At 37.5% G+C, this 26,605-nt stretch overlaps 2 protein-coding genes across 2 annotated transcripts in view; one reads left to right on the top strand and one right to left on the bottom strand.

Moving 5' to 3' along the window:
• MNS1 (meiosis specific nuclear structural 1) overlaps positions 1-2,671 on the top strand; it is an 8,941-nt gene extending 6,270 nt beyond the window's left edge. The window contains exon 10 of the mRNA XM_074156687.1: positions 1,306-2,671. Within this exon, the coding sequence (XP_074012788.1) occupies positions 1,306-1,404 (99 nt within the window). The 3' untranslated portion in view covers positions 1,405-2,671. The remainder of the gene's footprint in view (positions 1-1,305) is intronic.
• Positions 189-26,605, bottom strand: TEX9 (testis expressed 9). Its single transcript, XM_074156688.1, has 12 exons — positions 26,561-26,605; positions 26,381-26,475; positions 25,380-25,443; positions 23,749-23,819; positions 20,538-20,586; positions 19,413-19,498; positions 17,711-17,892; positions 13,797-13,879; positions 11,312-11,485; positions 6,957-7,091; positions 6,378-6,512; positions 189-2,668 (listed from the first exon to the last, which is right to left on the bottom strand). The coding sequence occupies exons 1-12, from the start codon at positions 26,603-26,605 to the stop codon at positions 2,591-2,593; spliced, it is 1,197 nt and encodes a 398-aa protein (XP_074012789.1). The 3' UTR covers positions 189-2,590.

The raw sequence follows: 26,605 nt of genomic DNA, 5'->3' as shown, positions 1-26,605 counted from the left end.
CACCAAATTTCTGAGTTGGGGTTTTGGGAGCAATTTCTTACAGTGTTGTCTGCCTTCTAAGTTTTCTGTTACCATAGGAACATCGTCTTTGTTGCAGTGCAATAAAGTGCAGCGCTTACAGAAGCATTTCAAAGCTCACTCGGCTCATCCTGGTGTTTTTAAAAGTTAAAAAGATGGAAGCAATTATTGTAATAGGAATAAACTACAATTTATTTTGTATTACGCTTTGTAATCAGAAAGATCACCTGATGGTACACAAATGAACACAGAGCTGCTCTAGGGATGTACAAATGCATTTACAGTAGGGAGGGAATTATCCAACGATTTAAAGAAATTCTTTTCTGCAATACTGGAAAACACTGTAAATATAGCAGAGTATAATTTTTATTCAAATATTAATAGGCTAATTTGGTGCATGAATTTGTACAATTTGGAGTGTGAGTTACTTTTAGATATAATTAAAGGATAACACAAATTGGCAATATTGTGATACAGTTTTCTGGTTTGACTTTACTGTTGCAGGAAGTCTTGGCTATTTCAGAGTGTCCAAGGCTCACACCCGTTCCATGGTATCGATGCTCTGCTTTGTTCTTTCCTCTGCTTCAGCTCTGTGTCTGACTCGCATGGGCCACACATCATGTTACTTCACTCAAAATGCTTAAATAGAAACCTGATCCTTCATTCTAAAGTCTCCAAGATAAATGCGATTTGTAATTTTGGTGGGTTGGGTTTTTTTTTTCCCTAAACGCTGCAAGTTATGGTCTGTGGGTTGTAGACATTTTCAGCCCGAAAATTAATTTGGAAGTAGTTACAGATTTAGATTTCTGGGTTCCTCGCTTCTCTTTCCCAAACCACTACTTCTGATTAAATTGTTCAGTATCAGTTGATTTCCAAACATAATTTCTTGGTGTGGGCTCATTTCAGCAAAACTGAAGGTGGAGCCAGAGCCCTGCCCCGGCCGGTGCCTCTTTTCAGCGCAGTTGCTTGATTTTTACTAAACCTGCACCTGTGCTGTGCTGACTATAATCACTTTTATTAGAAAGAAAAAGCAAATAAATGTTGTCTTTTGTACAGCGCTCATGTTGGAGTCTTTATGGGGGCCTCATCATCCTTTATTGACAGAACAAAAGCACCAATTTGAAACTCTTCTGATGAAGTTTTCTGACAGTTTTCAGGGCTGTTTGTTTTAACCAACACCATGGATACAAGCTCTTGCATTCACTTCCATAGAAAATTTCAGAGATCCATAGTAATCGCTCTACCTTGTTTTACCTTCTGACGTGTGTTTCTTTCCCCTTATTGCAGGGCATTATCAAAGATGAAGATGACGTTAACATGCTCGGAGAGGAATTTCAGCTGGCTTACCAGAAGAGAACAGGCAATGCATTTTCAGAAGAGAAATGAAGCGTCCCCCATCTCATCTTCTGGTTTGCCGCTAGATGTCATCTGATTTCTAATGACAATTTCCATTTGCTGTTAATGGGGAGGGACTCCTTTTTAATATCATAAAACATCTCCATTTTAAGACTGGAGTTCTAAAGTGATGAGCAGCTAGTTTTATTTAAGTGTATGTTGTATTTGCCTTTTTATACCTTTCTTTCAACGTATAAACTTACTATTTATGTGCCCTGTTCCTATTCAATTACTCTGAGGGAGGAATCCTTTAAAAGAGCTGAGGATTGACAGAGGTTCACACAAGCAGTGCAGGCTTTTATTGCTCCTGTTCATTAGTGTTCTGCTGATCTACACTCAAACTTTTAGCTTGTTCTTGATTATAATGATGACATAATGAAATTTTTAAGGATGTAATGCTTGTAGAGCAGCTGTGAATATGGAGCCCTCCCTCCTGACTGTATCCCAAAGCAGGAGCTGATGGCCAGGGAAAGATTTCCTATTTTCACCTTGACTAAATAAAGTAGCGATTTTAAACAATACAGTTGTACCAGACTGCGAAGCCTATCTGGGTAGTGAGGGGCAAGTCTTGTGTATGCTTTTGCCAGCCAAGGGTGTCAGATGTAACAGCTAAAACAAGTTATGAACATTTCTGTGAAAGAGTAGGTGCTTAAAATTAGATGCCAGCCCAGCTAGCGTTGGGGGGAGATCTCTTGCAGAGAACAGAGAAGGCCAATTTTCCAACCACGTGTGTTAAAAAGGACATGACGTTTTCTTCTCAACCGAATCACTGTTTAATTTATTTCTGTTGCAACAAGGAATTTTCTGAGACTAAACTCTGACTTCTTTGGACTGAATATTACTTTAGATAAGGTACAGTTTTAAATGCTAAAACAGAGCAAACTGGTACCAAAGTTCATGTGTTGGAATATTTCTTACACGGTCTGTGCTTCTCCACTCATTACAGAAGGGACAGTTTGGCCTGAAACTTCACTACAGATTTGTATTTCCTATGGTATCACAATATAAACTATCAGGCTTATAAAAATTCAACACTTTAAACACAAGCAAAATCAACAAAATCAATTCACTGGGCTGTACAGTTATCAGCTATTAATATTAACAAGCATTCATATACAGTGCCAAAATAATGTACCATCTGACTTGTATTTCAAACAGAAGTTGTCTTTTTATGGAATCAATAATTTCCCCACTCAAGCGCTTTCATGAATTCCTCTTCAGTAAAAGAAAGCATCTTAGCAGCTTCAATGTGCATCTTAAAAAAGGAAAGAAAAAAAAAAAGAAAAAAATTAGGAGCAGAAGGTAAAATAATGTGAACGAGCAATGCAAAATCCTGTATAATTGGGATGGCTGAAAGGGGCTTCCAATCTGTCATTCTGGTTTTCGTACTATGGTATTGATGGATATTCACCTGTTTAAGCTGAAGCTGCTATTTATATTTTTCTGCAAAAATTTATAGTGTAGAGACAATGTGAGAAATTTATGCTAAAGATTGCAACTTCAGCTCTAGTAAAAGAGGACCAGTAGCTTTTCTTAGTTCCTTATGTTGCTTCAAAAATGTCTCAGTTTTAATGAGGCATGGAAATTACTGAATATTTGACAGCTCTTGTCACCTCTAAAGAACGGTATAAGAAAACTGGTGTATACATTCTTTCAAGCTGATCAATATACAGCTTAACGTTAAAGCTATTACAAATCAAATACATCATTAAGATTCAGTGTGCTAATGCCTCTTATATGTGTGATTTAATGTTAAATGAGGATTTTAACAAAATAGTATAACACTGTTAAAAATTAACATTCAGCATAAAACAAAGAGTAACTGCACTTACACCTTAACGGGAAATACCTGGAGCTGACCACTGGTAGTGGTGTTGCCATGTGTCACACCATACATCTACAGTCCATTATGGCACATAGATACAGACACACACACACCCCCATGCGTACATATGTGTATGTTTATAAATCATGCAGTAGTATGAATTTGTATTTCCACTACACAGGATATAGCACATTACTTTAAATGGAACACTGAAAGGAAAAAACAGAACTTCTTAACAGGCTATTTTCTGTTCAAATCATAGAGTTTTTTGGGAAAGTGTCATTGGGGTCATGGAGGTTTGATGAGAAAACAAGTACTAAATGTCAGTGTATTTGCAAAGAACTACCCAGCAAAAAGACGCAGCCTCCAGAAAGCCCTGAAACCTCCCTGGACTCCAGCAGAGGTCACAGCTGTGCCACACGTCCTCATCCCCACACCGGGGTATAATCTCTTTACCTGTCATCATTCAAAGTGGAAAGGAACGTGCAGTTTTTACTGCAAACTCTGATAAAATGGTTATGGTTTGAAGAACAAGAAACAATTCACATCTACAGTAAATCTGTTGTGGGGTTTTTGTATATAGATATATTGCTAGTTCAAAAGGACAACAAAGCGTACTGCAGTTCCCACAGGCAGCATAACACCCTCCAGCTCTGCAAAGCTCAGACTCACTTCCCTTAATCCTTTTTAAAACTAAGATTTTCTATCAAATTCTCTCTCTCAAGGCAAGCAGAGAATGCTCTGAAGAGGCCCACTGAACACCAGCAACTACTTGCTGATGGCTGCAACTCACGCTGCTTTGGGGGGATTTTTCTCCTCTATCATTCTTCTTGGGGAAGCATATCCTCACCTTCAGACTAGCTGTACCTGCCAGGGGCATCTGCCACACAAATACTACACAAATGGCCCAAATGAGGTTTTTCTCATTCATTCAACAAAAGGCTTGTGTGAAGCAGCCTGGTTACATACATTGAGCACGTCTGAGCTTTAGCTGCCTCCCCCCTGGGCCTTCTGCCTGAAGCTATAAAAGGCAGAGTTAGCACGGGTCTCTTTCAGGTTCTTCCTGGTCTTTTCTGAAAGAACTAGCGGCATCCTCCTTCTGTGAGTAAATAACATTTCTTTATGAGAAAAGGTAAGTGGCTTCCTCTACTATCTGCAGTTCCGATACCGTATTCATAATTTGTCTAAAATATATCCAATGAAGTTTTGTGAAGTTTATCCGAGACTATGGTTTGGTTCACAGCCAAACAGACCTGCTCTTTGACACCCGTTCCAGTGAATTCCAGTTCCAGAGAGCAATAAGCAACCTCACTTCATTTTGGGTGAATGCTGTATTTTTTTCATTCTCAAAATAAACTTGAAGAGCTGTAGAAGTCAGCCAGCGGCTATGCTAGAACTGTTTCTGTTAGATGAACCCCCAAGATCTCCTCTGCTAGAAAAATCCTCTTCCACTGAAAATGCATGAACAGCCCCAGCCCCAGTTCCTCTTCCTCCAATTACCGATCCTCCTTTCTCCTGTGTTGGAGAGGTATTCCACATTCAAGGGTGCATTTCCATATTGCAATTCCCAGTTCTTAGGATAAGTGTGTGTATTTCATTACATGAAGTTGCCATTTCATACAGAATTATATTTCCTCTGGGGGGGCTCAACAGCTTCAAGAGTGTTTACAAGATGTCTGGTGATCACTGCAGCACAAAGGGCAAATCAAATGTTCTATTTTCTTATCTCAAAAGGCTGGCCCTTCTAATGTGCTTCTGTTCAACAAGCCACCGTGCACTGTTTGCTTTAGCTCTCTTACAACTTTGGTGTGAGAGCACAAAAAGAAGCGCATTAACGCCATCCCAAAATGAATGTATCAGATTCAGCAGAAAAAGCCATTAGAGGTGAGCCACTCTATGGTGCTAAGCTCCTACCTCGACAACTGTGAGGCCCACAGCTCCGCATGTGTCTTGTGCAGCCTCGGAAGGAAAACTGACACAAATGCTAGCGTGCAATGCCAAGCACTTGGTAAGTGAAAGGTGTGATGGACTAATAAGACCTAAACGCATCAGTAAGTGGAAAATTGTTTGATTTGGGCAACATCTCTTAGAATACGATCTTCTCGCTTTCATTTGCTTCCATGTAAACTCACAGGTTCTTTCCATTTGTACCATCAAAGCTCCTTTGACAGGTCTATGCTGAAAAAATATCTTGAGAAATGTAAGGTATATTTACCCACTCTGCAGCATCTGAGGTTTCTCTTTCCAAGTCCCTCCTTTTTGGGACTCCAGTACAGCTTTATCAAATATGATAAATACATTTTTTTAGCTATGTTTTATCTGAAGTATAAATCCACTTCGTGTTTCCAGGAAAGCTGTATCACTAATTGTTCAGCATGAATTGCCAGCAAGTATTTACCTATGCCCTGCTCAGTTGCAGCTTCAGCTGCTAAAGAAATGGAAAGGCAGTAGCTCCTTCCCTCCCTTTTTTAAAATGAATGTAGAATCAAATGATTTTCAAAATAAGTTTAGCTGCAGGCACGGTGTGGATGCAAACACCCATACAGCCATGTAGGTGTTAGTACATTGTGTGTGATTCAAAGTATGTCTGATATTCCCGGAATTGGAAAAGGATGCAGATCAACTCCCCTCCTTTGATCTATTAAATTCACATCTAGCATAAGTACTCTCTTTTTTTCTTTTTTTGTCTGACACACGAGAAGACCTGTACCTGGGCAGAATTGTATACATATAGAACACCTCAGAATATAAATACAAAGACACTATGTTAATAGAGAAGGACACGCTTGGAGAATCCAGGAAGAATGTAGTTCTCGCTCCTGAGAGGACATGCTGTTACAGCTGCTGAGACAGGTAATACACTGGGGGCAAGAAACCAAAAAAATATTTCACATGCTAAAATGGATTCTACTGACACAGCACCAAAGGGAGTTGCTGCTATTACCTGAACAGTATTTGTTCTTAAACAAATAGATACTCTCAGTCCTAAAGCTCATCAGTAGTGACCCTTCACCGTGACAGGCTGTGTTCGAATTTAGGAATGGAGTCAATTCAAAAGAAGATCAGCCTTTGCTATAGAACAACAGACACGTTTAGCTAGAGGTTGTTAACTGAAATAGAACAATACTTGGGTTCTTACCTTTTGTCTCTTTAAAATATCAATTAACTTTAACTGCTTTTTAAAACCTGTCATTAGCTCTCCTTTTTGTTTCTGCAGTTTCTTGTTTTCCGTTTTTAATTCTTCAATTGTTTTGAGTTCTTGGTTAGCTACATCCTACCATGGGAAGAAAAGGAGAAATCCATTATTGATGAAAGTGGTGCTTTAACCAATGACATTGGCATTACATAACAAAATGACAAACAGTAGCCACAAGTGACATTTCTGAAAAGAAACAGGATTAATCAAAATATCCCCACATCAAAACTCATGGTTTGCCATGTATGTCTAATACATGTGTATATATTAGGTGTGTATATGTACTTCTCCCTTTTTCTTAACACATTTGATTTTCACAAAAATGGGGAAAATCAGGCTTCATTCTGTACTTTTCTTCCTCCTGCCTAAGTTGTGGTACTGTCGTCCGAGATACCCTACCAAGCTCCTTGGTGACTTGCTCTAAGTTAAATTTGGGACTGTCTGTAAGACACACCAGACTTCCAAACTGATCAAGCCTTTTGTCTCATTCTAGCACTACTGAGTTTCCCGAAGCCACCTTACCTTGGTACTTTGCTTCAGTTTATTCAGCTCCACTTTATGCCTTTCTGCTTCTTCCAGGGCCCTGTTTAAGCGAACCTCTATTGCACTCTGACTGGCTGTGGCCTGCTTTTGTACACGCTTTAGATTCTCCAATTCCTATTTAAAAAGCAAAGGATAAAAACAAACATAGTGAATAATGGTATTTTAATTAATTCCATATAGACAACACATTTACAGCAGGTCACCCTTGAAAACTCAAGAATCTGTGGACTTCTTTGGCCTGCAGATAGGATCTGCCTCAAAGACCATGAATTCTCCTGTTAAAACATCCCCTTCTCCTTTGAAATCTTGACAAAGGATCTTTCTCATCTTTGTTTTAAACTTCTCTTAGAATAATTGTGGATCTGATCACGTCAGACCACAGGATTGCCTGAAAATCCTCATATGCTCAATTAGAAAAAGAGAAAAAAATGTTGATATGTCCACTCTGTGTTAGTTTGGAAGGGTGTATTCCTGGCTGCTTCTTCCCACCTGATCCTTTTACCTCTTTTCCCCAGAGATTACTACATGCGATTACCAACAAAATGTTAAAACAGCCTACTGAAAATGGCTGAGGGTAGTAACTATTTCATCTAGCAGAAAATAGCTCATCAAGTGTTTATAGCAACAATCAAACCAGCTCCCTCTTATCTCTGCTGATAGTATTGCATAGTGCTGTGAGTGGGGAAAGGAGAAAAAAAGAGCAAGATGAGGAACAGAATAATGAGATTAAAGATCAGGGAATATAGATAAAAAACAAAGTAGAAGAAATAAACAATTCTGGCAGAAAGAGCACAGCCTGTCATTTGTGAAAATGAAATAGACTTTTTTTAAAAAGACTATCAAATTTTTAGGGCACAGAAGATTCTTTTAACTAAATCAGGGTAGAGAAAGGGCTTATGGTCAACTTTTTACCCTTAGACCGCCTTATTTCTGAGTAAGTGTTCTATTTTCTCAATTCCACACTAGCTCTTGTGGTGGTCACTTCTAATTTCCACATCATTTATCCAAGAAATACATACTAATTGACAAGCGTATGCAGCGGAGATGTTAGAGTGAAGTTATGACTGGAATGGGTATTTCTGGGAAGCTTTGAATCTTCTCCAAAATGGAGGAGGAACAGGAGAGTAAGATGCATCTCGCTAATCCTCCAAAATTCTGTTGGTGAATGTACCTCCTCCAAGAGTTCACAAAACCAGATGTTGCTTCAACATTTTTCTTTGGTTGCTAACGTGTCCCTCTGATTGATTAAACAAAGATGGGTAAATGCCTGGCTGGTGGGGCAGCAGAGCCTCCCTGGAAGATGTGCACGTGCATCAGCAGGGAATGCACATTTGTTTGCTGGACGCTGCCCCCATGTTTCCACAGAAAGCAATATCTGCACAGCACACAGACCTCTTCGTCTTGATCAAGATGACGGAGCTGTGAATAGGGTCAGCTAAATTTTTCATATTATGTATTTTATTTTGCATTAATATGAAAAGCTTTGGAATATAGCCTTTCAAGCATTTAATGACCAAAAAAAAAGGTCTGCATGCAATGCAAATTACATATCAGCTAATGATATTGCTTAATGAAAGAATTCTAATAATTCTTTTAGGGCTTTTTGACATTCACTGTCATATATAATACCTTAGCAAGGATGTTTTTGCAAGTCATCCAGTGAGGGTATATTGTTAAATATATTCAACTCCAAGTTTCTCATCTTAAAAATGCCTGAAATAAATATTTTATTTTGTAAGTAGGCAAGGTTTCTGCCAGTTCTTCAATACTTTAAGTAAAAGCTGGATTAATTTTCTCATATAATGTTTCTCTAAAAGGGGAAAATGCGTACTGTGTTATAAAACTGTATCCTGTTTTAATCTCTGGATTTTCTCCACTGTTCTGGCGTGGCTGAGGCACTCGGATATCAGTAGGGGGTGTGATACCAGGGAGCTCATCTGTGAGTAACTCTCCCGGCAGGCTTGCCTTCCCCCCCCCCAGTAGCAGCCATACACACCCCCTCTAGAAAGCCCTTTAGAAAGCTCAGCAACACCTGTCCACCCCCAAAAGCATTTGCGAGATAATGTTCGCTTAACATCAAGCCCTTCTTCAAGGCAAATTAGAAAATCCCTGCACAAAGCCTGAAAAGTAGTAAGAGCACAACTTTGGTGTTTCCCTGACCTTTACCCAACATTACAGCTAAACTGAATTAACAAGTGAGAGAGAACGTTTATCATTTATTAGCTCAACTAGATGGAAAAAAAAGAGAAATGCTGGAAGTTTTGGGGAGCATCAGAATTCAGCTGCTGCCTGATGTGAGTGTTCCAGCAGAAATGCTCACAGAGACCAAACACCAAAAGAATAAAATGTAAAAATAACAAACTAACTACCGTTTTTCAGGGAAGCTGTGAAAACCAGGGGAGAATCTTTGCCTAGGCACATAACAAAAAAAGTAGCTGGGGGATTAATGAAATTGCGTAAATTGTTGAAAATCTAAGGAAACTTGGGAAAGCATGTATCACAACTTAAATCTTCTATCACTTATGTTGCAACAGAAATCCCAACAATAGCAATAAACACCAAAAAAATCAGAGGTTACATTTGTGCTATCTCTACCATACAGAAAACTTTTTCTAGACTGAAAGTATTTTGTCTTGAGAGTTTGGTGGCACAGCAGTACAAATTCAGGCCTGTATGGAAATCAGGAAATTTTTTTAAAGATATGTCTAGAATTAATCTACAACTACATTAATTATATAGTGTTGAAGAATACTTCACACCTAAAGAATAAAACAGTTTGTAGACTGCTAAGTCCATAAGAGATCTAAGCAATTACTGCAAAATTAGTTTTAAATGCACTTTTTTGGCAGTTAGATAATTTTTTATATCAGAAAAAATATGTTAAATAACTTCTGAATTAGCAGAGAACCATTCGTTACATTTACCTGCCTTTTTTGCCCCTTCAGTATTGTAAAGAACTAGCACTATTCATCATGATCTCATCAAACCTTGAGAAATTCTATAAAACACAACCTATTAGGAATAATTCAAGCAGCTGAGGATGGTAGATCCAGAGCAAAGACAAGTGAGGCAAGTGACCATAGTTCAGATATGGTAGCTGCAGAGCGGAAGTGAATGAACTTTTCATTACAACAGACATCTAAATACTGAGATAAACATTCTAACTGTGACTGTGTACAAGAACCAGCACAGACCGTCTAAGGAAAGTATGGGAATTGCCATCACAGAAGGCTTTAAGTAGAGGTTAAACTTACATCCAGGATGGTTTGGATATAATCTGTCTTGGTTTCAGAGAACGGACTAAATGACTTTGTAAGTCTCTGAGCCCTGTTCACTGTGAGCTAATGGGTAGTATGGGTACTGCTCCTGAATATTTTTCCTGACAGAATGAACAATGAGGGTACATATTTAAGGGAACTTAAAACCTCCAAGTATGTGCACAAAAAGAACACACAAACTTACTTTTTCATTTTAAAATGCCAGAACTATATACCGTTAAGGTGAAAGCCTATACAAACGCATAGTATGATTTAACGAGAGTACAATGAGCTGAGTTGCATTCTGTTTTCCCCAAAACTTTAAGTGAAACATTCTCCTGGTTATATTACATGTACTACACAGTACTATATGTATTACATGATTTTGAAGTCAACCCTTCTAGCTCTGAGTAATTAAAGAAAAGCACATGCTGCTCTTAGATTCTAAGTTCCAAAGAAAGAAAGCTGTGTGTGCAGGCCATTTGCTACAATGAGGCACATACACAATTTTGCGTATGTGGCTACAGCAGGAGCCTCGTTGATTTGATTCATCCAAATTGGAGTGGCTGGTTTTCAAACAGTCCATTTCCAAACACAAAGACACATCCTTTCCTCTGCCTCCAGAAGATACTCATATAAGCTGCAGGTTGCTTTTTTTTGTAAAATGTCCACCAGGTTCTATAGCTTACAGTAAAACTCCTATAACCAGAAGTCATTTTTAACAATTCTAATTAAAACCAGAAAAATAAATTTTCCCTGTATTTTTCAAGATTCTTTTGTGAATTTGACAGCAGTTTCTGAAAAGGTTAGTTTGTCTCTTGCAGGTTTTTTACACAACAGTTTAAAGTGCAGAAATACATGATTGTAGAACCAGAAGAAAAGCTGTTAGCAAAATGTATTATTTCTTCCTTTAAAAAGCTGATTAGACCATTAAAAAATACAATTCCTCAAACTATTATCAGAGATTGGAATGCTAATGGGATCACTGCATAAGAATCTATCAAACTAGGGTACAAATGCTGATCTTCGTGCACTTTTCCCCTTTTGTGAGATAAATAAGACTAACATTTGCAATACCTTTTCTAGCGCAACGACCTCGTGTTGTAACTCTTCACTTTTTTTGTTTGCTTCTTGTGACAAAATTTTGTACTTTTCAGTCTGAGAACGTTGCATACCGATTGTTCGTTGAAGTCTGGCCTTTTCTTCTTCCATATCTTTAAGCTGAGATTTTAAATTCTGATTTTCATCATCCTGTTTGACAGTAATTAGCAAAAAACGCCAGCTAAATTATTGCAAGGAAGCAGTAGAATAATGTGATAGTAATGATTTGTAAATAAAAGGCCGTAAAAATATACATATTATAGATATGGATATAATAATTTTTTAAAATTAAAAAACATTTCTAGATGTTTAGTTCCTTCATGACAGATTTCACAACAATTTTAAGAAAGGAAACCACTAAGACAAACTAAGAAAACAAAACACCAATTTGCCAGGACAGTAACCCTTTTCTCATTCAATTTTCTGCAGTATTTACTTGTAACTGACTTGCAGCAGTATGTAAAACATTTAATTTCTCATAGCTATTTTGTGACATTTTTGTGAGAATAGCTAAATGCACACATTAGGAAAAATTCTGGGAAAAAGAAGGGAATATAATTACTGATAAATCAATCCATTATGTTTTAGGAGATTATCTGGTTTTGACTTAAAAGCAAGCTCTAATGATGCAGGATACATCAAGTACTCAAATTCAAGATTCTCTTAACATCAAGTGAATCCTGTATTAGCTTCATGACCTACTGGCAATTACAACTCACATTAACCATTACAATTTCAAGGCATTTTTCTTCTCTAACCTTTTAAACATTATGAGTGAATACTAATGTAGGTTATTTCAGATCCATTATGCTCTTCATTTCTTTAAGAAAAATAAATCAAGGCACATACAGAAATGAAATTCCTATGAAAACAAGTCTTTCTCTCCTGTCCTCTCAGCCCCCAGGAATACATGTTTCTCACCTGGTAAATATATGTGCTTTACCCTAATTTTCAAGTAACCGCATGCACCTCAGAAACTCTCACCTCTTTACATTTAAAACAGATTTACTGTTTCCTTATAATAATTGGACTGTGAATTGGAACAAAACCCAGAATCTATCTAAGGCTTTGCCAAGATGAAATTTTTGTGACCTTCTGAATGTAATAAAGTTATTTTCACACCAGAGAAACTAGTACCCAAAATGACACATTTACATACAGAGTGCTATGTCAAGCAGGACAAGAATAGGTACTTCTGTTATCTGCTATTGTAACTGAATTCTGTAGTATTTTTGGCATGAAATGATGAAGTTCAATAGCTACTGACAAAATTATATTTGATTTGAAAATGAAAATGTCTTTAAAATCTATATGTAATAACTTTGTTCTGATCACAGCATTAAAGTATTGAGATGAAGAAGCACCTGTATTGATAAAAATGAAATAAAGCACAGATATGAAATATCAAAATCTAATTCCTTCTAGAGGTTTTCCCCCGGTATCTATCTCAAAAAACTTATTTAATATAATACTGCTCCTTAACTCTAAATTAAAAGCTTGAGAGAAAACATATAGGTTGTTTGCCATATGTTCTGAGTGTCATAATCACATTTGGGCCTGTGGAATAGGTGGAAAAAAGCATTCTGAAGTTAAGAGACCACAATAAGAATAACCTAATTGTGTAAAATGGAAAGTTTGTTCAAAAACCTGGCTTGATTACAAATGCATGAGAAAGAGGTGATCCCTCTGGCAGACAGACAAAAACTATTTGAGGTTTTACAGTTCAAGAGATGTTTGAGCATCACCTGAAAACATATTGCAAGACAGCGCAGATCATAAAATTCACTTGTAGTACACTCTAACAGCAAAATATCAGTGTAGCTTCACAAATGCCTTAACTGCAGTCTGATCTGCACAAACATGTAATTCCAAACACAGTCCTCCTCATCAAGTGTAATCTTGAGAATAATTTCCATTTTGATTACGATATTCCACCTAAAGTGGATCACAGATCAGCTGTTTCCACACTTTTTTCCACTAAGGATGCCCAAAGCATGTCACTACATTTCTCAAGCATTTTTATTTCTTATTCTGCCCTAAACATCCCACTCCTCCCATCACCCAGCTGTGGGCACCACTCGTCTTCACTCTGTACACCAACATCTTTATCTGAGTGCCGCTGTATCCGCCTCCCTTTTCCCAGGCTCTGGTAAAGCTCTCCTTCCCAGCAGTGATGGCCAGGGCACTTTGCCGCACCACAGTGTCCCTACAGCTGGGGCACACCTTCATTCCCAGTGGTTCTTTCCTGCCTCAAAGTCTTTAAGTATATTTCGCAAGCTTTTAGCCCAAGATCACATTTATACAGAAATTACTATCCTTGACTCAAAATTCTTAGGAAATTTTTAAAAATAGAACTTTAGTTCTTAATACTTGAAAAGGATAAGTTGAGGGAATTCTGTTGGGATTATTTGTTAAAGGGGAAGCTACTCCGTTTCTACAGTTAAGAAAACTCAGCTCTTACCTTCTTCCTGCATTCAGACACTACACTATCCAGCTCTTCCTGTGTAACACGTAACTTTGCCTTAAGAAACCTCATTTGAGCTTCTGTGAACGTAAAAAGTTACATTTAATATCCACAAGTACTCACTACTCAATGCAGAAAAGAAGCAAGACTGAGGTAAGAACTCATTTTCACCTTTTTGTTTTTAAAAACACACTACATTGTTTACAATTAGTAAAGAGAAATAGGCAAATAAAAACTCAGATTTCTAAAGTTGCAAGTTTCTCATTCTTAGGTAAAGCTTTGTATAGATTTTTCCTTTTAATGACTGAGCTCGACATCTTTAAAATGTAAAAGATTCATAATTCTCAAAATTGGAACTTATTGGATGCTTTTGTAGGATATGTCTACATTGCAATCAATCTGTAGCTGCAATTTGTGTAGTTACACCCAAAGTAGTTTTAAACTGCTCGCAAGGAATTAAATGTAGACTGCAAAACCCTCCTAATAAGTAAATAACCTTCCCACACAGTAGTCTATGCTTTTTTAAAGTACGCTGTTAACATTATTAAATTAATGGTTTACAATTAAATTAATTTAATCAGATATTTTTTTGAAATGAAGTACTCTCTTGCTCTTGGACAGCTAAGAAATGTACTATTGCCATGAAAAAACAAGCTGCGTGTGAATAGTATGTTCTTTTACTCCCTATTCCCCACCTTTTCCCCAGATCATTAATGAACTTGCCCTGAACTTCCACAGGCAAAAAGCATGGAAACAATATGAGGATCACATTGAGCAACATAGGAAAAAACGTTATTCACAGAGGTACAAGGGGAAAAGAATAAAGTGGAGGAGGATCATCTGGAGCTGAACGTGAAGGGATGGATGTATACATGTGTTCATTTGCTGTAATTGGAATTCTTTTAATTTCACCCACCTTCCCTTATCAACTGTCAACTGTGGCTTAGGTTGTAACTCTGCAGAGGCCAGTGTTAAGTAGAATTTAGGAAAACATCAAAAAAAAAAAAGAAAGATACAGACTGACTTTTTTACTTCTTGTTACATTCTTCTGAGCTTCTGGTAACTAGTGGTTATCCTGAGATGGAGACCATATTGGAGCCATCAAGTTTAATACCCTTTCATGTACTTCTATACTATTAACTTGGTTGATTTTCTTCATAAAACATGTTGTAGTTTGGCATCCACAATATCCTGTGGCAATGAGCGGGCTAATTTAATTATGCATTATGTGAAAGAAACACTTTCTATAGCTTGCTTTAAATCCAATTTAATGTGCCATTTACTAGTGTTTGCATTATAAAAATAGAGCTTTCCCTTTACCATTACTGTTTTCATTACAGAATCTCTCATATTGCTCTCAATTGTTCTGTTTTCAAATTGAAGATTCAAATGCAAGTTGTTCCATGCTTCTAATTTCTACTATATACTCTGTCCTGTATCCAAACCACAACATTTTCCTAGTTCTACATCCTGGTTTTGAGATGGGGTGTGCGGAACTGTCTCATGCTCAAGATGGGGCATCATCCATGACATAATAGCATAATGATAACACTACACTACTTTGTTTTCTGTTATGTTCTAAAGGATTTCTAACAATCAGTTTGCCTTTCCCACTCTGAACAAGCAATAAGTTTATGCTTCTGGAGACATCTTAATTAGTAATAACTAAGCAAAGTCCAATTCAGAAGTAGGTGTAATTGGTGATGTTTTTTCTATCAGTATTACTTTGTGCTCTTTAATACTAATTATAAACCTCCATTCTGTCACCTTACTCAGTTCTATGAGATTCTTCTGCAACACTTCAATGTCAGTTTTAACTAAAATTATTGTTTCATATACAAATTTCCTTCTGCGCTATTGTTCCTTTTTTCCAGATTATTTTTCTGTATATTGAACAATGTAAGCTCCATGACAGATCACTCTAGGACTATATCATTACCTGCAAAAACTGTTTGTTTCTTTTTAATGTTTTGTTTCCTCTTTTACTCAGTTATTAGTCCATAGACAACTTCTCTTCTATCTTAGATAGCTCGGTGTCATTAATAGCACTTAGTAGTAAACCTTATTGAAAATCCAAGAGCACAACTAGAACCAGATCAGCCTTGGGAGGTGGCTATGATCCAAAATTAGCTTGAGTTCTCACAACAGGTAAAGATAATTAAACAATTAGCTTCCTAATTGGTCAATTTTAATCACTTCATGAGGCTGATAACGGGGAGGGGTATCACTTAATAGGATGGTCTTAAGTTATAAAGTAACTAATAGTTTAGGGAATAGTAAACAAGAAAAGGATGTCTGAGAGACTCTGATACCCTACAAGAAGAATAAGTGTTTTGAACTTCTGAGATAATCTGAAGATTAACATGAGCTGCAACAACACGTTCAGGTATTTTGTTTGCATGTGTGGGGGTATATTAGATAAAAATAGAGCTTCATCTTCAGCTGTCTGTGTGTCTCTATCATTGCTTGTTACTGCAGAGTTGAGTTGTAAGACAGAAAAACAGCCCCTGAGAAAAATAATGTGTAAGCTACTGTGTTTGCAGAAAAATAGCTGCACTGTGATAACCTGTGATCAAGAAATAATGATACAGAGCTTAATTGCAGAAAGAGTGCTGCAAGAAGCTCAGGGAAAGCACAATGCTATGGAGCCTTATCAGAATGTTGGCCTAAAAAGTCTAGCACAGGCACACGAGCTTAATGAATCCCTTACTAGGAGATTCCCATTAAGGGATCAGCACACTCTGTAATGGGGCCTATTTAGTATCCACATCCACTTCCTTGTGAAAGCTGGAACTGTTTGGTGAGTTTGACGCTGCCAGCCTGTTCTGCAATTTAGCATATTAAGGAAGCATTCAAAGTATTCTAAATAGTCAATATCAAATTTAAAAGGCAAAAATCAATCTAGAGTATTTTAATTTCATCATTAAAGTTACAGAAGCAATTCTCAATACTCAAACAGATGCCCTTGGTCCACAAGACCTGATTACTAGACACCAGTAGTAATTCCTCATGAGTTACCTTGAATTTATTTGGTGTAAGCTTCCAGTGCAGTTCAAAGAAATTTCTTTTTAGTTCAGGAACAAGAACTATAAAAAAAGATATCTGAAGATCTGTTTTGTGAGGCTTATTAACAGAAGACTTGCACAGAATTACATGAAGCTAGAAATCAAGGTATTTCTGTGTTGCTGTGCTTGTTGACATCAAGTTGTTAGATTAAAAGAAGAGGTTTGGGCATCTTGTAGTGCTGCAGTGAATCTCTGACTCTGTGCTTGTTTTAGCATTGTAAGAAACTACATAAATCCACATTTATCACACCAGAGCCAAAAAGACAGATGTGCATCATGCCTTTAGCTTCACTGGCAAATGTTGCCATCCCCTTTTCTACTAGAAATATTTCTAGGACAAACACAGAGTGACAATTTGGAGTGGGAAAGTATCTGGAGGATTCTCATACAAGCACTGTAGCCAAAATGTGACTTGCGTTTAAGCCGCTTACAAAGATCCACAGCATTGATCTAAGGAAAGGGTTTTTCCGCTAAAGGTAGAATCTGTGCAAAGGGCTAAAGCTCATCTTTTTGGAAATGGAAACTTAGCATCATGTATTTTTATTTACCCAGTGAAATTAATCAAATGTCATGCACATATTCAACATACGTAACCATCCAAATATCTTCCTACAAAGGTGGAAATCAAGGTAAAAATTCACTTTTTTCTATGACTACTCATATATGACCTGATCTTCCTGTAGAACTATATAAAGAAGAAAAACCTTCTTTTCCTTTTCCCTTTAAGGGCTTTAGAACTTCCCCTGTAACTTCTACAGAAACACTTACTTTTTTTCCCCCAGGAGAACCAATTTCTAACAGTCAGAAAGTAAGGATAAAAGTACTTAGCCATGGGAGGAAACCTACCTGCTCCAATTTCATTTCCAACGCTTGGAATAATATCATCATCATGTAGACAATCTGGTAAGCCTCCTTTCTCTAGTTTTTCTTCAATTTTGCTTATAGTTTTTGCTAAAGAAAAATCTGTGCTATCTTCCAATACTGCAACATCATCAGCACTTTGTACTTCTGGGCTTCTTATTTTGGAACTTAAAAAAAAAAAAAAAAAGCAAACCCTAGATTTTAAATTTGTAATACAAAAAAAAATTTACAAAAATTTAGCTATTTGCTATTTTTAAGAGTATACAGAGTTACTTACCTAATGCAACTTCATTGCTCACATTTGTATGAAAGATACATTGATAGTAATTTCTCATTTTCTATTTGGAGGATGCCTTTACCGTATTCTATATAAACAATTACAGGATTTTATGTATTATAAGGTAGGAGGCAGAGAAACAGTACCATTTTCTACTGAGAATATTTTGGTATGGTCTTCTCATCCAATAACTTCTTAACTAAATCAGAGTAAAACAAAGAAATAGAGGAATGTTCTTTTGGCTTTAGCTACTATCCCCTGCCTTAAATTCTGCTATTCCCTCCCATGCCCTCCATTAACTTCTAGAACTCTGTTCTCTCTAGCTGTACTCCTACCTTATGACCACAATTTCTGTATCTTTATGCCTGGCCTAGGAAATTTCATTGATCCTAGAAGTTGCACCCCAAAGTTTTCATAAAATCAAAACACAAGGTATGGGACACATCTGCTACATTGGGTATCTCCTCAGCTTTCCTTTATAAAAAGATGAACTTAGTAGCTTCAGATCCTGTGGGAACTAATGTCTTATTCCAATATATCTTCATCACAATGCAGCCTTCAAACTCCTCCAATCTGCTAACTTTCTCCCTCAACTCGGTTCACCCTGCAGGTCCTGTATCTGCACAACTGCACTTCTAAATCTCATGATGCCAGCATGACAGCCTCCCTCGAACTGCCCAAAGGAGGCCTAAAGACTCCACAAGTGACTCCCAAGTCCTGAAAGACAACCTTGGCCTGTATCAATTCCATGTTCTGCCGTCTTGCAAACAATTTTCATCCTATTTTGGTATTTTTCCATATGTTGACAGTTTTGGTTTCCTCCCATTATTCTATGCATTTCTCTACTCCTTTTTTTTTTGGTCCAGATCTCCATTTCTTGCTTTTACAACCTTGAATTTGCTATCTACAGAGCTGAAGCTTTTCAGCTTGAAGCGCCTGAAAGCTGTAGTACTATTACTGACTCCTGTCTTGCAAGTCCAAGATTCACCAAAACGGGGAAGACCCTCCAGGGCCTCACGTTTCCCATCACAAGTCTGATCACAAATCAGTCTGCACCACCCAAGTGTGCTCTCTCAGGTTCCCTCACATGATGTATTTCCCACATGTACGCTCATTAGCCATCCTTCCACTGGAGGAGTTAACAGAGTTTAACTGTCAGCCTTGAGAAGAGCTTGAGCAGGAAGCAATAGTTTCACTGTTGTAATATTAATCATATGTTCACTAGTCAGTTTTGGTGCTCCATGCAAGTGAACAGAGATAGCTACTTGGTGGAGCTGATTGAGGAGGACCAAGAGTTTGACACATTTATACAAATATATATAAATTTAGAGGCATACATGAATAAAAACAACCTGACAGGCAGAAACAGCAAGTAAAATATTTTATTACAAAGAGATGTGTATAACATACCTTGAAGTCGTTCTTTTTCCCTTACTTCCAGAGTACGGTCTGCTCTGAGCCATGGGTGCGGAAGCACATTTCTTCTTGTTTGCTAGCTACAAATTTTTTTCAGAAAGTACCGGGTTTGTGTGGGTTTTTTTTTCTTAAATTAGTTAGGAATTTCTTTTTTCTAGTGTTTTTTGGCTTTTCTAGGGCTTTAGTTTTGGGGGTCTTTTTTCATATATTCTGACTTAAGGATACTTTTCAAAGTATGTTTTTTCAAACTCCCAAAAGCACAGTTTTTCAGTTTTAGTTGCACTCGTCTTTATCGTGCAAATTTTATGTCCATATGCTCAAATTATAATACATCCAATACTCATTTGTTTGTGGGAGTTTTTGCATGCATACTTATAATAAATTCATGTATAAGAAATGTTCTCAGCTATTATCAAGATATTAACTACCAGACTGTCAACAGAGTGCATTTATTTGAAAAATGCCTATCATACCTTCAAAACCAGGCTATTTTTATGCATTATTTTAATCTTCTAAATTCCCAGTAGAATGAAGAACTAACAATACTTTTGTTACTTTTAAACCCAAATAAATATTCTTCAAAAACTATTCTTCTACTGTATTCTGATAAATAACCAAAGACAGGATTTTGGAAGCTTTAGCTGACCTCCTAAAAGATTCAATGTAATTGTAACTATGGACTAGTGAGTTTCTTCCTAATCTCAGTCTCTTTTTCCATTATATTTCCCTTCCTGTATTCAGTTATTTTTGACTACTTGTTTATTATTACATCTAGAAGACAGCAGTACTGCCCTTAGTATTATACTGGTGAGGGAGGAAACAGGAGAAAGGAAGAAATTAATTATGTTCAAATGTTTTGCACTTTGAGTTCTTAATTTGATGTTCAAAATACTGAACAATTATGTCCGTGCTTTATAGATGAGGAAGCTTAGAAAACAAAAATTAAACATGATGTAAGTCCACTGAACCACCATTGGCACTGTCCCTGCTTTCAACACCACTTCCTTTTGGCTTCCCGCCCATTTAAGTCCCCAGTTGTAGCACAGCCTCAAAATCAGAAGTAATATGTGGAATTTATACTAGAAGATAAATTAACCAGGATAGTTTTGACTTTGATACCTTGGCATATGAGTGTGTAAGAGACGACACTTCAGGGCAGAGTGGATCTCTGCAGAAAAAAAAAAATTAAAGAATAAAAATTCACAGAATATAGCGAAATAGACTTTTTACAATAAAAACTCAACCCCCCTGTCAGAATCAGGACAATAACATCTGATATGTCTAGAATAAACAACATAGCTAAGGCGGGAACATATACTAAGTTCAATCATAAATTCAGTCTCATTCTCTGTCCTTCCATTCTATCCCATTTGCTATCTAAATCACCTGGTGTGTCTATGGTATCTAACACAACAGTTTACTTACGTACCAGAATCTGAATCTCGTCTCTTGAAATTCAGGCGATTGCTGCACCTACTGGCTTATTAGATCAATGATTCCCTGCACTTGTGTTATTGTACTGAAAGGCTACTTTTTAACTATCCATTATAATTTTTTACTTCAATTAAAATGCTGGCTTATAAAGAATTTGGAATAAAATTTAAATTTCAGGCACATCAAGTCACTGCAATTTTTTTTGCCCAGCTAATTTGAGCAAATATTTAGATCCTGCCTTTAAAAATTTCACAGACATCCATTCATCAACAAGAATTATCTGCACAAAGCTCCAGATCTTATTAATCCAAAAAAAAAAAAAAAAACCTGGAGAAATCGTCTGTGTGTGGTTGGCAACAGACTTGAAGAATAGGATGATTAGTTTTTGTCTATTTACCCTATTTTCTTCGTGCTCCCTTCCTATTGGCTAGCTTTAGGAGCATGCAGAAGGTGAGGATTTTCTGCCACAGAAATAGCAGTTATATGTTATTCTGAAAAATATGAAAATACAACACTGTCTATACTCAAAAAACCCAATCATGTTCTTGCCATCAACAGACTAACTTGTTCCTACTATATCTGTTTTCTCAGGGCCTTCTTTTTAAACAACCAACCAACCAACAAAACCCTAATTTTTCACTAAATTCCTCAAACTTGTTTAACCTTAATGAATTCTTTCCTCTTCCCCATACACGACGAGCCATTTTTAAAACCTCAGAATACAGTTCTGTAGTTGTTCGGTAAGTGAAATTAATGTGTAAATCCTGAAAAGGTATTCAAATAAGTAGCTAGAGGATTGTGGCAACACTGCAACAGAAGCTAATATTTAACAATTCCATCTCTGCATGTAAACAGGGGATGCATGTGCATGAGCAAACCCTTTGTGTTTGCTAATCCTATTCAAAGCCTATAGCATGCTTGCCCATGCGCATACGGTTCCCATGCCATGAGCCTGGCAATGCTCTGAAGAGTGAAAGTGTAAACAAAAGCTGATTTCAATGTGGTGTCACTGGAGCTGCTCGGTATCTATGTAATTCAAGTTTCTTTGCAAAAATTATGCTATAGAAACTCCAGAACAACTTATTTTAAAATATACACTGACTTGGAGAGTGACTTAAATATTTGTTGGCTTTTTTTTTTTTTAACTTAGCTTACTCTTTTTTTTTTTTCCTCTTAACCTGCCTTTTTTCCCCCCTGATACTACCTCTTTCTTTGCTTCAATTTCTCCCCCTCTTTCCAGTTGCTTAAGTTTTCATTCTCCTAAAAGGAATCAATGGAACTGGTTTCAAAAATACCTCAAGTGCTTTCTTTAGATTTATGGCCTATCTGCTTGCACAATTTTGAAAGAAAAAATTTTTTTAAATTAAATATTAAATACTTGGAACTAATCTAATTGAATGGCCTCAATGTTCACTCATGGATAATCGGTGTGCCTAATTCCTAGCACACATTTCTATTTTTTTTCAGTACAGCATGGGATTTCAATTCTCCTCTCGCATAAATGTTTACTGGAAAACAGACTGCGGTTGTTTTAAGGTGTTGTAATTTATGTAGGTAATAGGTAGATCAGCTGCTACTCTGACATGCTAATTGCCAATATTTTGTTTTAATTCTTCCTGCACTCACACTTATTTCAAATGTAGACCATTGAAGCTGTTAACTCCTTTTGTGGGGTTGAATCCTCCAATCCTGTTACTTCATAAAACAGCCCTATAACAACTCCAGTTTGAAGAAGTTCTTAAAAATCTTTTGTCTATTATTTAAAATCCATCTAACAGAACATACAACGAAAGCAAGATCCAGAATTTTTTTGCAAGGCATGATTATGCTGATAACACATAGAGCTTCTTTTTTTTTTACCCTCCCCCCCCACCCTCACCCTCCTCCCCCCCGACTGACAGATATGGCTTTAAAATAGCTCAGGAATAATTTTAAATGTAGTAGCAAACTTTTACTGGTATAGCCAGGCTTCTATCACAGGCTTGCTGTCACACCTTTTTGCATACTGAATAAAACCCTTGTAGGTACATAAAACCCCTCACTTTTTGTTTCTACTTTTACTCTGCACGAAAGTAATTATTTGATCACCTCTAGCAAGATTTCATATACGCTATTTCAAAACAGTGTCCCAGATGCAGCTTAACACTTGAAGCACCTTGTAGTCTGGCCCTGTATCTTTGTTATCCAGATTAGCAGCACCACAAATTTAGGAACCTACCAGATCAGATGTTTGATAAACTGTGTTAGTCTATCTTAAATTCACCCACTTCCTGTACTACCGACATACAAACCCGTGAACAACTAAGTAAATACGGCTGGTTATCTGCTCTAGAGCTAAGGGTTCAAACCCACAGGCAAAACCCCACAGTTGTGCCTATGGTCCTACAGGCCAAAGGTGCGTCAGCCTCAGGAGTGTAATGACATCCAAGTTCCAGAGGGTGGCAGCTGAACGTCTGTCTGTCTCGGGTTTTTGTGTTTCGTTTTTTTTTTTATCAAGCACTTCCTGTCCCAGGAACATTTAGGCCAAGTTAAATGTGAACCAGTATTTATTTCTTCCCTTGTCAGCTGAACTGGTTAAAACCATCTATCGCTGAGTGTCTACTGTTTTGTACTGCAAAGAAACCTGTCACCTGACCTTGCTTTTTTACAGATGTCAGCGCTACTAAGCATCCTAGATAAAACATTTCAGCAAAATTAAGACTCCCTTGAAATAACAAGGAACAATGCTCGCCCGGTATCAATTGTTTCAAATAATAGGAAAAAATTTAGACTTCATCAATCTAATACACTGTAAAGATAGATAAAATAGGAGCCTGACTAGGGCACAAGTCAGCATGTGCAGGATCAGTATGAAAGATACCCCACGAATTATATGCAGTAGTTGTAAAGCACATACCTCTGTCTGCCGTCTTCACATGACTTAGACTGTACTGAAACTGGTCTGGATAGTATCTCCCGTTGGCCTTTCTTTATTTAAAAAACAAACAAAAAAACCTGTCAATTTTGGAGAAATATAATCCATTAAAGATCAATTTGTCAATCACAGATCACAACAACTATAGTCTGCTATGAAAAAGAACAGGAACTGTAGTCTGCTGTGGAAAAGAACTTCTCAAACATGGGAAAAGGTGGCTAAATTAAATTAAATTAAAATGCCATTGCTATCCCCCAGTGTTTATTTCTGCTCCACAACATGTAACTGCCTTTTGCCTGTAAAACTTTTGCCCAGCTTCACATCATTGGAGATGCTCTTATACTAGCTCCTTTTCCTCTGAAATACAGGAGTAGCAAATGCGCAGCAGGTGGAACCAATTTTCAATTTTCCATATTGCACAATGAGCCTTAAAAAGAAATCTTTATTCATGCAATATGACCATAGTTGCGCACTGATGTGTTGTATGTACTTTAGAAAACAATTCAGTCTGAATGTTCAGAGAGCTTCTATGTTGCTAAATTACAGTTAGAAAGCATAATCCAGAACAAAATCCATTTGTCCTGTTCGGTGTTCTGGGATTTTGTTGTTTTTTTAAACTTAGACTGGTTTGCATTTGTTGTTAAACGTATATCTGCGCAATCTGGCAGTGCCATGTGGTATATTAAGTGTCTTAAGAATATTTGATCTTCTGCTGTATTTAGAGAAGAAAAAAAAAGTGGTTTTGTTGTTGCTGTTTTTAAAAGAAAGAGACTAGATGCTATTTTGGATGCTTCATCTGTTTCTGTTCAAATGCCTAGCAGTTAGCCTCAGCTTATCACAGCTCCAAGAGAAGAACATGTTTTCACAGGACATAAAAATGAAGTTTGAACAGCAGGAAAAGTGCATACAAGTATAGCTTTCCAGAAGACTTAATATTTTGCTTTTTAAGCCTTATTTATTTGAATGAGTGCACTTAAGATGAATAGATCTAATATGCAGAACACCTTCTCCAAACCTATTTCAGTATAAACCATACCTCCCCTGTTCCCTTTTTTAAATTTATCCAATTTCCATATAAAAACTTGAGTCTATCTGGTACACAGCCACAGCAATGTTAAAAGTTAATACTGACGATAAACAGGAAATTTTTCTGTTTTAAGAAAGTTTCCTTCTTACTAATTACATATTTTCTATTTATGTTGCTTATTCTTTATATTTCTTTCATCTTGAGCAATGTAGATCCTATTTTACTAGGCTGTTAATGCAACAGTATCAGGTTTTCCAATACTTTTTTTTAACTACTTAAGACATAAAACCACCTACAAATACTTTTCTTAAACAATATAAACAATTTTTTATGTGGTTTTATCTGCACAAATGCTCTACGCATCTATGTGAACATCTACCTACTTGATGAAATTATATAAAAACTATTTTTAGATGTTTTTAGTAGAAGTTACGAATTTTGAAAAAAAAATAAATTAAAAGCTTAGATTGTATTTGAAACAAAAATACTTTTAGTTGTCACTGTCTAAATAATTTCTTTTGAAACTTGACCCTGTCTGCATGTGAATCCAGGCTAAATTACCTAACAGTCTGCATAACCTACTTACCATTACTTCTTCTGCCTGACGCACCAGTTTTGCTGTTTTTGCTTCTAATTCTGCATTCAGTCGCCTGAAAGAGAATGCTTGCCACTGAGCTTTTGAAAGATTTAAAAGAAATAAATGTAAGCATGACAATATCTCCGCCTGAACTAAGTGACATTTTAAGAATTCCTACACAGGAATTCTTAAACACTGAATTATACTTCAGGGTGTTAACAAAGTTACTTTTCAACAATTTCCTGGGCTTCTGTCAAATCAATAGTAATAAAACACCTACATCCATTAAGCAGTAAGGTTTAGACTGTAATTCTGAGAGGTAAAGGGAGTCCTTGCTTTTGGGCATGTCATTGCTTAATACGCATTTTACATCTTTATTTCCTCAACACTTTGTTTTTACTGCAGTCCTTAGCTTAAGTATACTTAGCAGCATGGGTTGGGGAAGGAGCCATGTATGATTACATTACTCGATCACAGAATCAAAATGTGTTGCTAAACCTATGTACAGGTTAAAATAAGCTTGTGTTCCTGCATGCTTCACTTCATAGCTCTTCATGTGGTGTGACAGTTTCTGAGACATGGCTCCTCGAACATCCTCGCCATCCACAGGTAACAGAGCGAGAGCTTTTAAACGTGCTTTCACTGCATTTCTCATAAGCTTAAGAGCTTTTAAGCTTTTTTTAACAGGCTTAAGCACACATATATTCATAAAGTAAAAGTAAAGCCAGTGTTTTAAATGCAGAAAATTCCACTGTCCAGTGCTGTGGGGCCGAGGTGAGGCCTAGAGCAGTGCACAGCCCGCCCTGAGGGCTGTACAACAGCCCACTAAAACGGCCCTACCGCGGCGGCACAAGAGTAAAACATTGCTTGTGGGACTCTCATCCGTGCGCTTTGGGGGAACGAGTTGAAGAACCGATATAGAGGGGTTTAACTGTAACCTCCGTGAGAAGAGCCCGCGGGACACGGCTGAGGCGACCGGCCCCGGCCGCCGCCCCCGGCCGCCTCCTTACTTGTACTCCGCCTCCTTGGCCAGCAAGTCGCCGCTCACCACGCCGGTCCCCGCGGCGGCGGGCGGCCGGGGGTGGCCGCCGGGCGCTCTCCGCACCTGCAGCGAGGAGGAGATAGTTTGCGGGGCGAGAAAGGCGCGGCCACCCGCCGCCCCTTCCCGCTGCCGCTCCCGCTCGCCTTACCCCGGGCAGGCCCTCTCCCCACCGGACCCCGCCGCCCGCCGCCAT

Source organism: Numenius arquata, chromosome 11 (genome assembly GCF_964106895.1).
Source record: "Numenius arquata chromosome 11, bNumArq3.hap1.1, whole genome shotgun sequence".
Lineage (NCBI taxonomy): Eukaryota > Metazoa > Chordata > Aves > Charadriiformes > Scolopacidae > Numenius > Numenius arquata.
Note: the sequence above shows the minus strand (reverse complement) of the source record. Positions and strands in the feature narration are given on the sequence as shown.